Source organism: Cucurbita maxima, unplaced genomic scaffold (assembly GCF_002738345.1).
Source record: "Cucurbita maxima cultivar Rimu unplaced genomic scaffold, Cmax_1.0 Cma_Scf00002, whole genome shotgun sequence".
Classification (NCBI taxonomy): domain Eukaryota; kingdom Viridiplantae; phylum Streptophyta; class Magnoliopsida; order Cucurbitales; family Cucurbitaceae; genus Cucurbita; species Cucurbita maxima.
The window spans coordinates 4,694,572-4,706,158 of record NW_019272018.1 but is presented as its reverse complement, the minus strand read 5'-3'; the positions used below and the strand labels follow the sequence as shown (position 1 = coordinate 4,706,158).

Below are 11,587 nucleotides of genomic sequence, written 5' to 3'. Positions count from 1 at the left end.
TAGGAAAGTGAGCTCAAGTTTGGTCCCAAAAAGTCATCAACAATCATCATTAAACTTCACTTATTAAGACAAAGTTTTTGTAACATCTAAGACTCACATTTAAAATGGTCCGTTTTAGTTTTAGGTTTACATATCTTTATAAAGAATGTTTTGTTCATCTCTACAACTGATGTGTGGTCTCACAGTCTACCTTTTTGGTGGCCTAGCATCCTCGCTGGCACACCACCCGGTGTCTGACTCTGATATCATTTGTAACAGCTCAAGTCCACCGCTAGCAAATATTGTCATCTTTGTGTTTTCCCTTCCGAGCTTCCCTTAAGGTTTTTAAAACATCATAGGGGAAAGGAAATTCTCTATAAGGGTGTGAAAACTTTTTCCTTAAAGACGTTTTTTACAAACCGTACAATATGTAATGAGATAAAACGGACAATATCCGCTAGTATTGAACTTGGGTTGTTAGAGGTCGAGGAGAGGAGGATTTGGGGGAAGGAATAGGGTTGAAGAAGGTGAGGAAAATGATGTGAAGAGGGATATGAAGACACTTACTTTAGGGTGGGTTTTGGTGTGATGCTTAGTTTGTACTCAATAATAAAAACCAATACACTTTCTTCATTCTTATGCGCATGCAGCTCAATGATTGTTCCACCAAAACAAAAGAAAAAAAAAAACAACTCCTTTTGATTGTGCCTCTCTTTGTAGGACTAATATTATTTTAATGTCCATATTTTCATAAGTGGTTGTTCCATAGGAGGATTTGAGTTTGAAAGGAAGACACGCACAGACACAGAGAAGAGGGCATAAGTGAAGGCCCTTGTTCAACCTTAAGCGCAGACACCGCCGGGAAACCAGCCCTGCCTTGAGCCTCCTCCATTAGGGAGCAACTAAAAACTTGTCATTTCTCTTCTTCTTCTTCTACTTTTAATTAATGGGTTTTCTTTTTCTGTGTGTTTGAAGCAATGGGTGAAAAGGGTAATGGGAATTCGTTTAGGGTTCTCCACTTCTCCACTTCAAAACACACATTCTTTCTCTATTACTTGGGATGCACAATTCAGTTCAATTTGACATCCTTGAATGGGCCGCCCCGACACAATCGCTCTCATTGGACCTGCGTTCATAGACTGAATGGGTGAAGCTTTTTAACGGCCCAAACTTCTCTCCTCAGCCTCCTATTCGCCATTCATACACACCATTAGAAATGTCTTGGGACGAAGTGGGATCTAGATTTACGAAAATTTTCATTTATTTTTAGGATCAAATTGGGTAGGGAGGGTAATTGGGTGGGACGAGGACTGGAAATATAATCCCGTCCATTTATTTAATGAGGAAAAATGTTTACTACTCCCTTCTCTATTCCCTCTCTAAATAGGGAATTCCCTCCCCGTTCGAGGTGGGTCCGGTAAGTAATTCGAAATTTATCTCACCTAACATAAGCATATCTATGTAAGCCTCACACTTCATATCAAGTATAGTATTGCGTGGACATTGTAAAAGTTTGATAAAAGTTAGAATTTGCTTTCACAATCACTAACCCAACTGATTGTGTTTTGTGATAAACCTAACCTCTCTACCCTTCTTCTTCTTCTTCATTCCACTTTTTCAAAACCAACCCTTTACAATATCTTCTGGAATGGATTTTTATGGCCCACCCACCTTTTTATTTCTTTATTTAGAATTATACGCATTTAAAAAAAGAAAAAAAAAACAAAGTAAAATGAAATTATTATGCTCAAATATCTTGTCTGCACTCAAATTTTCAAAAGGACAAAAAACACTATTTGTATTAAAGTGGAATGATTCTGAGAGATCGAGCTTCATTCATGGAGATTGCTTTATTCAATTCTATTATTTCACGTTTCTAATATATTAATCATACCTAAAATAAACTATTAAAGAGGGCTCAACTATTCAAGATATAAAGCTTTCAAATTTAAAATGATTTTAACGAGACGAAGAATTTATATTCAACTGAAGAGACCTGCTACTTATCATAGACCAAGTCGTCTCCGACTATTCGCGAAAAGCGACAAGTGATTAGATACGCTAAGGAAAAGAAATGAAAAGGAGTTAGGGTTGATTTTGAAGGTGGTGGAGAATTGAAGAGAAAAGAGCGTAAACTAACCACCGCTCCAATAAGGGTTACTTACCACTGATTTGGACTCGTCGCCTTGAAAATGACACTTATAATAAAAATAAAACGCTAAGAGGTCCAGCTCAGTGGTCCTGTTCAAATGGGCTGGACCAGAAATCCACATGGGCTTCACCACCATCAAATTCCAACGTGGACCAATCCAACCGCCCTGCAGTCTCAGTCGACTTTGACAAAACATGTTTTCACCATCCAATCCAATGTACCTCCGTTATTTCCGGCCACCTCATGTCTTTTTATGACACGTGACCCCTCGCCACTCTCTTCCATCCACCGACATCATCCGCACCTGTTAAATGTGTTCCGTTACGGTTTGTCCCCATTTTTCACCCCCCACAAGCCTGACGTGGCCGATTTTTCAGTTGCTTTTATTATTTTGATTATATAGAAAATAGTCAGTAATTTTGTGTTAATATTTTATTTATTTGAAAATGAAATGAAAGATGGTATTTTATCCTTTAAATATTATTTAATTTACTCGCACAGATCTAAAGGAATTATTAATAAAGCAGTCAAATGCTCTTTTTTAAGAATAAAACTTATTTATCCGATTGGTATTATGATGTTTATATATCATATGATAATTAATTTGGTACAAAGTACGTTTTAAAAAAAATATCATAATCTAGATGCAAAGAACCAAAATAAAATAATAAAAAACAGAATGGCAATGATAAACATCGAGACTAATGATATAAAAATAATAAGAGATTAAAATATTATTTTATGTTTTATTATATTTTAGTCATTACTTATTGCCTTTCTTTTTTTAATATGAATATATTTTTTAATTTTTAAATAAAAAGGTTAATATAGACTAATTTTCTTTTAAAAAAAAAACAATAATTAACTATGCTAATAGAAACTAAAATAATATTTTGTAATATAGTTTATGTAGAAAAATAATGGTCAAAATTATAAAAATGATTTTTAACTGGAGATGGACCCCCCAATTACTGGGATTTTGACTATGCTTGTACCCGCCCCGAAGGCATAGGACGCAGAGAATTAAAATCTGTCCACCGCCACTAAAACCACATCTCTCACGCGCACACGGGGAGCGTGTCTACACCGTCGAGACTCGTTCATTTCCTTTCTCTATTTTTTATTTTTATAGAATGATTAAATCTATTTTTATTTTTTTAGATTACATTGCTTTTTTTTTTTTTTTTTTTAATCTTTCAACCTTCAGGTTTTTGTTTAGAAGAAGAAAAAAAAAAGACCGTCTTTATTTTGTCTCTATTTAAAATTTATATTAAAAAGAAAAAAAGAAAAAGAAAGGATGTGGATAAGGTTGGCGAGTGGGAGTGGATTGAGGGGAAAAGAGAGTGTTGGAGGTTCAGAAAACAATGTTGGTGAAAAAAAAGGGACAGCAGGGCAACTGGGTCGGCCAAAGGCAGAGCATTGATACGGACATCTTAGACGTTTTTGGCCTCTCTCCCCAACACTTTGTCCCCACCTTTGTCCCACACCCGCACGCACTCCCCTCCTCTTTTAACCCCCGCCCACGCCCTCGCCCTCGCCACCAACAACCCCACACTTCCCTTCAATCCCATCCTTTTTTTTTTTTTAATATTCATCCAATCTTTGTTCTTTTCCTGTTCGGATTTTCTTCCCCCTATCCCTATGGAGCTTCAATTAGGCCTCTCTCTAATCCCCGCCAAGCCCTTCGACCTAAACAACTCCCTTCTCCTTCACGACACCGCCTCTTGTCTCGATTTGACCTCCACCATTCGCAAGAAGCGCCCTCTCCATGTCGACCCCTCTTCGGCATTTCGTCGAACACTTCCTCTGCTTCTCTGGAACGACCATCCCAATAATGGCGATGACGATGACAACGATCCCCATTCCGCCTCGAATGATTCGTACGCTCACTTTCCTCTTTTACATTTCGGATTTTGGTTGATTTCTTGAGGCTGAATATCTTTGGTTTACTTGACAGAGACGAGGACGAAGATGAAGAGGATAATAGGCTTGTGGGGTGGCCGCCACTTAAGAAGAGGAAGACGAGGTCTTTGATGCAGAAGCGCAGAGGACGGGGACGGCCAGCGGTGAATGGCGGCGGGTTGAATTGGAATTCGAATTCGAGGTACGTGAAGGTGAAGATGGAGGGAGTTGGGATTGGTAGGAAGGTTGATTTGAGCCAATACCATTGTTTTGACCAACTTAGAGCCACTTTGATGAAGATGTTTGGTAAGATTGTTTTCTTATTCCTATTCAGAATAGTGAATTCCGGATGGGTGTGAGTTCGTGCTGGTTTTTGTGTACTGATTTTAGGTTATTTGGAAACAGATAAGATGGACCCCGACAGTCACAGACTCACTTACCAGGATATCGACGGTGACTGGTTACTTGCCGACGACGTAACTTGGAGGTAAAGTTAAATATTCAAAGAAATAACCAATATAAAAAAATAATTTAAATTTATGGGAAATTCAAAAGGTGTCCAATAAATTTATGGGTTTTTTTTTGTTGTTATTTTGACAGGAATTTCATCGGAACCGTACAACGGATCAAATTGGAGAAGAACCGTGGCTGAATGAGGGGTTACCGGCGTCGGCGGTAGGAGAATCAGATGCCATCTAACTGAAAAATACATTTTTTCCCGTTTTTCTTCTTTAGCCCTTGAGGTTTTAATGACTGTATGTGTTATAATATATGGATAAAACTTCAGCTATGACTCGGTAACTTTTCTTTTTAACCTGGTTAACTTCAGTGTTTTTAACCTGTCAAGATAATTCGATGAAACTAAAATAATTTTAAGGTTTGGATGTATATATTATTTAATTACTACAGAACTTGGGCCCTCAGATTGAGAGTTAGGCCGCTTGTGTTGGTTTAAAGACAGAGATTGGGCCACTTATCCATGTGGCCCATACACCATTTTTTTTCTTATTTATTTATTTTATATAATATAAATTATTATTATAATGAATAACAAGGTAAACTTTGCATTTAATTCATGTGCAGTTCGTCTCCCTAGTTGAGATGTAACTTTTTCCGACCTTCGTGGATAATGATTCTCGTATGAATTATTTTCTATCTGATTTAACGGTTGTTTTTCTATATCTTTATTCATTGTTCGAATGTCGTATGTTTTTTCTTTTCTCTAAAGACCTTCACGTAATGATATGATAAGTATATAAGGAGAAGAACGTACCCTACAAGACAAAATAAACTTGGACATTGACATGATACTTACAACCCAGTATCACTTAAGTTAGCTAGGAGTTATTTGTAGAAGAGCTTTAACTTCTTCAAGTTAAATAAGACTATTTATATGGTTCTTTGAGAGTCTTTTTCAACTTAATTTTTTTTTTAACAAAGTTGTGGTATCAAGTTCATCTTTTTATAACGAATAACATTTTAAATATATATTTTAAAAAATGAGGTTGAAATTTTTGGGATAAAAATGAAAATTTATAGCATAAATAAAGTAGGAATTTAGTATGATAATAGGATTTCTATTTGAAGTTTGGAGTCGCAAAGCCTTAAAAAATTTAGGAATGGAAGCATTAAAATAGGATTTGGGTGCTAAATTATAGGGACCTCACATTACGGCTGGTGGCCTAACACAGTCAACGCCCGGGCAGTGGAGGACCCATGTTGGATGTTACGGCCCCATAATTTCTGCGCTACAGCAATTACAATAACGGATTAATCCAACGCCGTCCCGCCAATTAATTTCCATCCCGGCACTCTAGTGGTTCCCATTACCTTCCCTTTCTTCATCTTAAATCCGGTCACCATTTTCTTACCTTCCAATTTCTGCACCGCTGAGAAGCCGAAATTTCTTCATTCTGCCTTCTCTCTCCGGCACCGGCAGGGATGTTTCGACAGCCAATTAATTGCAGTTCTTATGCGATTTCATCCAGGTAAATTGATCGGTTGCTGAGGTTCATCTTTTTTAGTGCCGAATCTTGCTGTATAGATATCATTATGGGGGGTTTTGAATGCTGTGGTTCTGTTTTCGTTCATTTTCTGGCGATTAATTGACTCTGCGTGATGAAAATAAGGGCGATTCTTGCTCCAAGGTGTCTTCCTTGATGTTATGAACCTTTAGAGTCTTTGTCATTAAGATGATTGGGGGAGGATCTAGTGTAGCTGAGGTTCGGAGACGTTCATAGAAGCTAATAGTATCGAAGTTAGAATGATCATGGCAACTAGATGTATTTTTTGGGGATCTGTCAACAAAAGAGTCGATTGATATGAAATTCAGATCGTTGATCTTTTCAATTTCAGCTAACGTAGAGAGGCCATGTTTGAACTCTGTCTAACTGGCGGGATTATGGATTATTTTAATTGCTTTTTAAGTAGTTTGCAAGTCATTATCATGAGAAAATGGTAGCTTCATCTTGGCAAGTATAATGTGAAGTTTTTCTCTCTATCCTTTCCTCCAGCCTGCTTATTTTGTTCTCTGTTCTTGACAACGAAATTCATTGTCTACTGCTTGATAATATTCCTTTAACGAAAGTTTTGTTTCATTTGAAAACAATAGTGGTTTGTTGTTCAAGAAGGTCGGCTAGTCGTGTTCATAATGATTTGATGATATTAGATTTTACTACCTTCATCTTAATTTTTCATCCAGAATTTGTCCTCCCCTAGCTAGCTTAATACTATAATCTTGTCCATGGATAACGTGTGAGATTCCACATGTCAGTTGGAGAGTGGAGAGAAGAACGAAGCATTCTTTAGAAGTGTGTGGAAACCTTTTCTTAACAAACGCGTTTTAAAACCGTGAGGTTGATGACAATATATAACGGGCTAAAACAGACAATATTTGTCAGTGATGGGCTTGGACTAGTGTGCTAGCAATATGCTGGCCCCAAAGGGTAGATTGTGAGATCACACATTGAGGAGGAAAACAAAACATTTCTTAGAAAGGTGTGAAAACCTATTTTTAAACCATGAGGCTGACGACTATTCGTAACAAGTCAAAACAGATAATATCTGCTAGTGGTAGGTTTGGCATGGAAAATGGAATTGAACACATAAATGCTGTTCCCCATCCCTTTTCTTCTGGTGAGTAATATGTTGGCAATTTTCTCAGGTAACCAACAGTGATGAGACCATGACTGCTCTGTGACCTGTACCTAAAACATTGCGTCTGTAGCTTCCTTCCCATAGTATTCTCCCTTAAAACAATGGCTGCAAAATCTGTTCGGGTCAATTCTAGACGAATACGACCCAGATATCTTTTTATGCTTCTTATGCTTGTTCCCGTCAGTGTCTTTACCATTTTCAATTATGGCCAAAAGATTTCTTATTTCTTCCGCCCACTTTGGGACAGCCCTCCACCCCCTTTTATACGCCTGCCACACTACTATGCAGAAAATGTGTCGATGGAACACCTTTGTCGCCTCCATGGCTGGTCTTTACGATCCACACCTCGTCGTGTTTTTGATGCCATCATCTTCAGCAATGAGCTAGATTTGCTTGAAATCAGATGGCGGGAGCTTTACCCATATGTCTGGAAGTTTGTAATTCTGGAGTCATACACCACTTTTACAGGCATACACAAGCCATTACTATTCCAAATAAATCGAGATAGGTTTGCCTTTGCAGAAAATAAAACCGTCCATGATGTTTTTTCTGGACAAGTTGACTCTCGTGAGTCCTATAGAAACCCATTTGACCTTGAATCCCAGCAACGCGTCGCTATGAACGGATTACTTCAGCGCGCAGGGATTTCAGTTGGTGATCTTTTGATCATGACAGATACTGATGAGATTCCGAGCCCACATACTGTGAAACTCCTGCAATGGTGCGATGAGGTGCCTCCTATAGTCCATCTTGAAATGAGGAATTACATGTATTCTTTTGAGTTCCCTGTGGACTTCAGCAGCTGGCGAGCCTCAGTTCACATCTATGGTCCACAGAATCATTACAGGCATTCTCGCCAAACCGATCTAATTTTCTCGGATGCAGGGTGGCATTGTAGCTTTTGCTTTAGGAGCATTCAAGACTTTGCATTCAAGATGACAGCTTATAGCCACGCAGACCGTGTAAGGCGGCAAGAGTTCATGAATTACTCAAGGATTCAGAAGCTCATTTGCCAGGGAGATGATCTGTTTGACATGCTTCCCGAAGAATACACGTTCCAGGAGTTGATTAAGAAGATGGGCTCCATTCCTCGTTCTTCCTCAGCTATTCACCTTCCTGCATACCTGATAGAGAATGCAGACAAGTTCAGATTCCTGCTGCCTGGAGGCTGTGTAAGAACCTCTGTGGACAGCATCCCAGAGTTGAATAAGCAACCATAGAGCCCTTGCTGCCAGAGGATGTGAATATTTAGCTACCAGAAACAATAGGTGAAGACTGATGATTATTGGTGGTGATATACTTAGACACAAGTTGTGTGGCTAACAGGAAAGTTTGAACTGTTAGCGTGAGCGAGTGATGTTATGGTAGATGATCCATTGGGTTAGTCTACTCATTAAAATTTCGCTATTCTTATCAAAATTTCGCTACCCTCTCTGAAATAATATTTTCTTTCTCGATAATGGATAGAATTGGTTTGAGTTTCATGACAGGAAGGTGGGAGTTAGAAAGATCGAACTTGGTATGATAATAGGTGCTTTGTCTATTAAATTAGGTTCAAATTAGAAAAAAGTGATCGAATTAATTAAATATAGGTTTAAATACTAGTTTAATGAGGGTGTACTTTTAATAAAATTTAAAATTAATCATTATTGTGTAAATAAAGTCAACTTAAATAGAACTTGGTAAATAATATTAATAATATTAAAATTTATAGAGAATGTCAAAGAGATTAATTAATTTTTAGATATTGACATTTTCAAACATTGCGCTATTTGATTCTTGGCGTGCAAGTAAGATATGAAGCCACGTGGCAGCATCTGTATAGCGTACAATTAGAACTGAGCACGATGTCGTTTTAATGAAATGAGCATCACCGTTCCCTCTCTTACGTTATGGATTTCATATCTCTCTCCCTCTCTCTCTTAAACGTCCTTTCGGTTTCAGTACGTCTGAATAAACCCCTTTCAGTTCTCTCTTCCATACAGCTTCTTTGGTCATACGGCCTTCTTCATCATCGCCATTGCTGAGTGTTCTCTTCTACTCCTCAACGTACTTATTACACTGGAATTACTGATTTCATTTCAGTGAGACGCGAACTCAAAATTTTTTCATTTTTGTAGTCAATGGCTCAAAGCACGATCAGGAAAGCGCTCGGAGCTGTGAAGGACCAAACGAGCATTAGCATGGCTAAAGTCGCTGGAAATACGGCGTCGGAGCTTGAAGTTTTGGTGGTCAAGGCGACGAGCCACGACGAGGATCCCGCCGACCACAGGTATATTAGGGAGATTGTGAATTGGTGCTCGACTTCGAATGGATATGTGAGTGCGTGTGTGATTACGATCTCTAAACGTTTGAGTAAGACTCGCGATTGGATAGTTGCGCTCAAGGCGCTAGTGGTCGTGCACAGGGTTTTGATTGATGGAAATTCCTCTTTTGGAGAGGAAATTGTGTACGCTACGCGGAAAGGTATACGAGTCTTGGATCTGTCTAGTTTTAGAGATGAAGCACATTCGAATTCGTGGGATCATTCTAGTTTTGTGAGGTCTTACGCTTTGTATCTTGATGAAATGGCTGAGAATCTGGTTCTTGAGAAGAGGATGAGAGGGAGTGATGATACATACTTTGATCGTAGAGATGAATTTGATAATGTGAGGCAGAGTCCATGGAGGTCAATGCGACCAGAGAGTGTAGTGGATGAGTTGAGTCAATTGCTTCGAATTCTCGATCGACTTTTAGCTTGTAGGCCGACAGGGATGGCCAAGAGTAGTAGATTAGTAATTTCTGCGCTTGATTTGGTTGTTAATGATAGCTTTGGGTTGTATGTTGAGATTTGTAAGGCATTAGGGTATTTGCTGGATCGCTTTAAAGAAATGGAATATGGTGATTGTCTTAGAGCATTTGATGTTTGTGCTAATGCTGCAAAGAAGATTGATGAACTGGATGAATTTTATACTTGGTGTAAGGATGTGGGAATTGCAAGATCTTCTGAATTCCCAGAGGCTCAGAGGATAACTAGTAATCTTTTGGTCACACTTGGGGGCTTCCTAAAGGAGATGTCAAGAAGGCCAAAGGATTACAATGAGAGGAGAAGGGAGGAGAAGGTGAAGTCGCTACCAACTGAGGAGCCTGAATGTTACATGAATGAGATAAAGGCTCTTCCTCCGCTGGAGAATTGTTCACCTACCCTGCAACCGCCTTCACGACCAGAAGACTTGGTGAACTTGAGAGAGGATGGAGTTTCAGCAGATGAGCAAGGGAACAAATTGGCCTGGGCTCTTTTCTCTGGACCCCCAGCAAATCCTAATGGTTCATGGGAAACTTTCTCATCAGACAAGCAGCCTGAAGTGAGCTCAGCGTGGCAGACGCCAGCTGCCGAGGCTGGCAAACCAGAATGGGAACTGGCATTGGTTGAAACTGCTAGCAATCTGTCAAAGCAGAAGGCTGATATGGGCGGTGGTTTTGATCCACTGCTATTAAATGGAATGTACGACCATGGAACGATTAGGCAGCATGCCAATGGCGAGCAATTTGGCGGGAGTTCGAGTAGTGTGGCATTGAAAGGCCAAGGCAAGACTGCTGCACAAGTTCTGGCACTTCCAGCACCAGATGGAACGGTTAAACCAGTCGGGGTTCAGGACCCTTTCGCTGTATCGCTTACAGTGCCACCTCCTTCATATGTGCAGATAGCTGAAATGGAGAAGAAGCAGCAGTTACTTATGCAAGAGCAGCTTCTATGGCAACAGTACGGCATAGATGGAATGCACGGCCAAGTGGGTCTGGTCAAGCTTGCTGGTGGCTCCGTCTATATTGGTCCAAATCCTCAGCCAATTGCGCCTCAGAGCTCAGCCTATCATTATGCTCCCTTTTGAATTGGCCTCCATGGTTCCTACGAATACGAGTGACAAAGAAAAGCGTGACTAAAATTACATATATGTCAGTAGGCTTCTTTAAGAAACATATATGTTCAACAGTTTCCTGTTTTTTGTTTTCATTTTTAAAAAATGCCCCCAACGAGAAATGATTATATATATACATACACAGACATATATATGTATATACAAGATGTTTTTGTGTGTGTTTTAGTGTCCTTCCCATCTTTTATTTCTTGGCTAATAATTCCATTTAATTAGTAAGTATTTTTTTAAATAAATTTTAGGCAAGGAGAAAAAAACATGTGAGGCAAGAAAGAAGAATAGGTTAATTATATAAATGTATAAAGTGAAGAACATAGTATATGGCAAATTGATGATAAAAAGTATATGTAAAAGATTTTCTAATAATGAGAAATTTACTCAAACAAAGGGTAAAAGAGGGAATAAAGAATAATATGTGAGAAGACATTCATATAAATAAAATGTATATTGGAAATATTAGTAGCAAAAAAAAAAAAAAAAAAAA

At 38.7% G+C, this 11,587-nt stretch overlaps 3 protein-coding genes across 3 annotated transcripts; all 3 read left to right on the top strand.

The window, feature by feature from the left end:
* Positions 1–3,684: 3,684 nt before the first annotated feature.
* Positions 3,685–4,866, top strand: LOC111469303 (auxin-responsive protein IAA29-like). The gene is made up of 4 exons (XM_023114532.1): positions 3,685–4,011; positions 4,089–4,339; positions 4,439–4,520; positions 4,634–4,866. The coding sequence occupies exons 1-4, from the start codon at positions 3,773–3,775 to the stop codon at positions 4,683–4,685; spliced, it is 624 nt and encodes a 207-aa protein (XP_022970300.1). The 5' UTR covers positions 3,685–3,772; the 3' UTR covers positions 4,686–4,866.
* A 902-nt stretch (positions 4,867–5,768) lies between these two features.
* LOC111469297 (beta-1,4-mannosyl-glycoprotein 4-beta-N-acetylglucosaminyltransferase-like) lies at positions 5,769–8,641 on the top strand. Its single transcript, XM_023114520.1, has 2 exons — positions 5,769–6,021; positions 7,197–8,641. Exon 2 carries the CDS (start codon positions 7,291–7,293, stop codon positions 8,407–8,409), a length of 1,119 nt encoding a protein of 372 aa, XP_022970288.1. The 5' UTR covers positions 5,769–6,021; positions 7,197–7,290; the 3' UTR covers positions 8,410–8,641.
* A 432-nt stretch (positions 8,642–9,073) lies between these two features.
* On the top strand, positions 9,074–11,251 carry LOC111470668 (probable clathrin assembly protein At4g32285). The gene is made up of 2 exons (XM_023116244.1): positions 9,074–9,238; positions 9,310–11,251. Exon 2 carries the CDS (start codon positions 9,313–9,315, stop codon positions 11,056–11,058), a length of 1,746 nt encoding a protein of 581 aa, XP_022972012.1. The 5' UTR covers positions 9,074–9,238; positions 9,310–9,312; the 3' UTR covers positions 11,059–11,251.
* The last annotated feature ends 336 nt before the right edge of the window (positions 11,252–11,587 follow it).

Excerpts from the sequence above, each read along its gene's own strand:
- LOC111469303 (XM_023114532.1), top strand. The coding sequence starts at position 3,773 with ATGGAGCTTCAATTAGGCCTCTCTCTAATCCCCGCCAAGCCCTTCGAC. Across the intron at positions 4,012-4,088 it reads CATTCCGCCTCGAATGATTC|AGACGAGGACGAAGATGAAG; the intron begins GTACGCTCACTT and ends TTTACTTGACAG. Across the intron at positions 4,340-4,438 it reads CACTTTGATGAAGATGTTTG|ATAAGATGGACCCCGACAGT; the intron begins GTAAGATTGTTT and ends ATTTGGAAACAG.
- LOC111469297 (XM_023114520.1), top strand. The coding sequence starts at position 7,291 with ATGGCTGCAAAATCTGTTCGGGTCAATTCTAGACGAATACGACCCAGA.
- LOC111470668 (XM_023116244.1), top strand. The coding sequence starts at position 9,313 with ATGGCTCAAAGCACGATCAGGAAAGCGCTCGGAGCTGTGAAGGACCAA.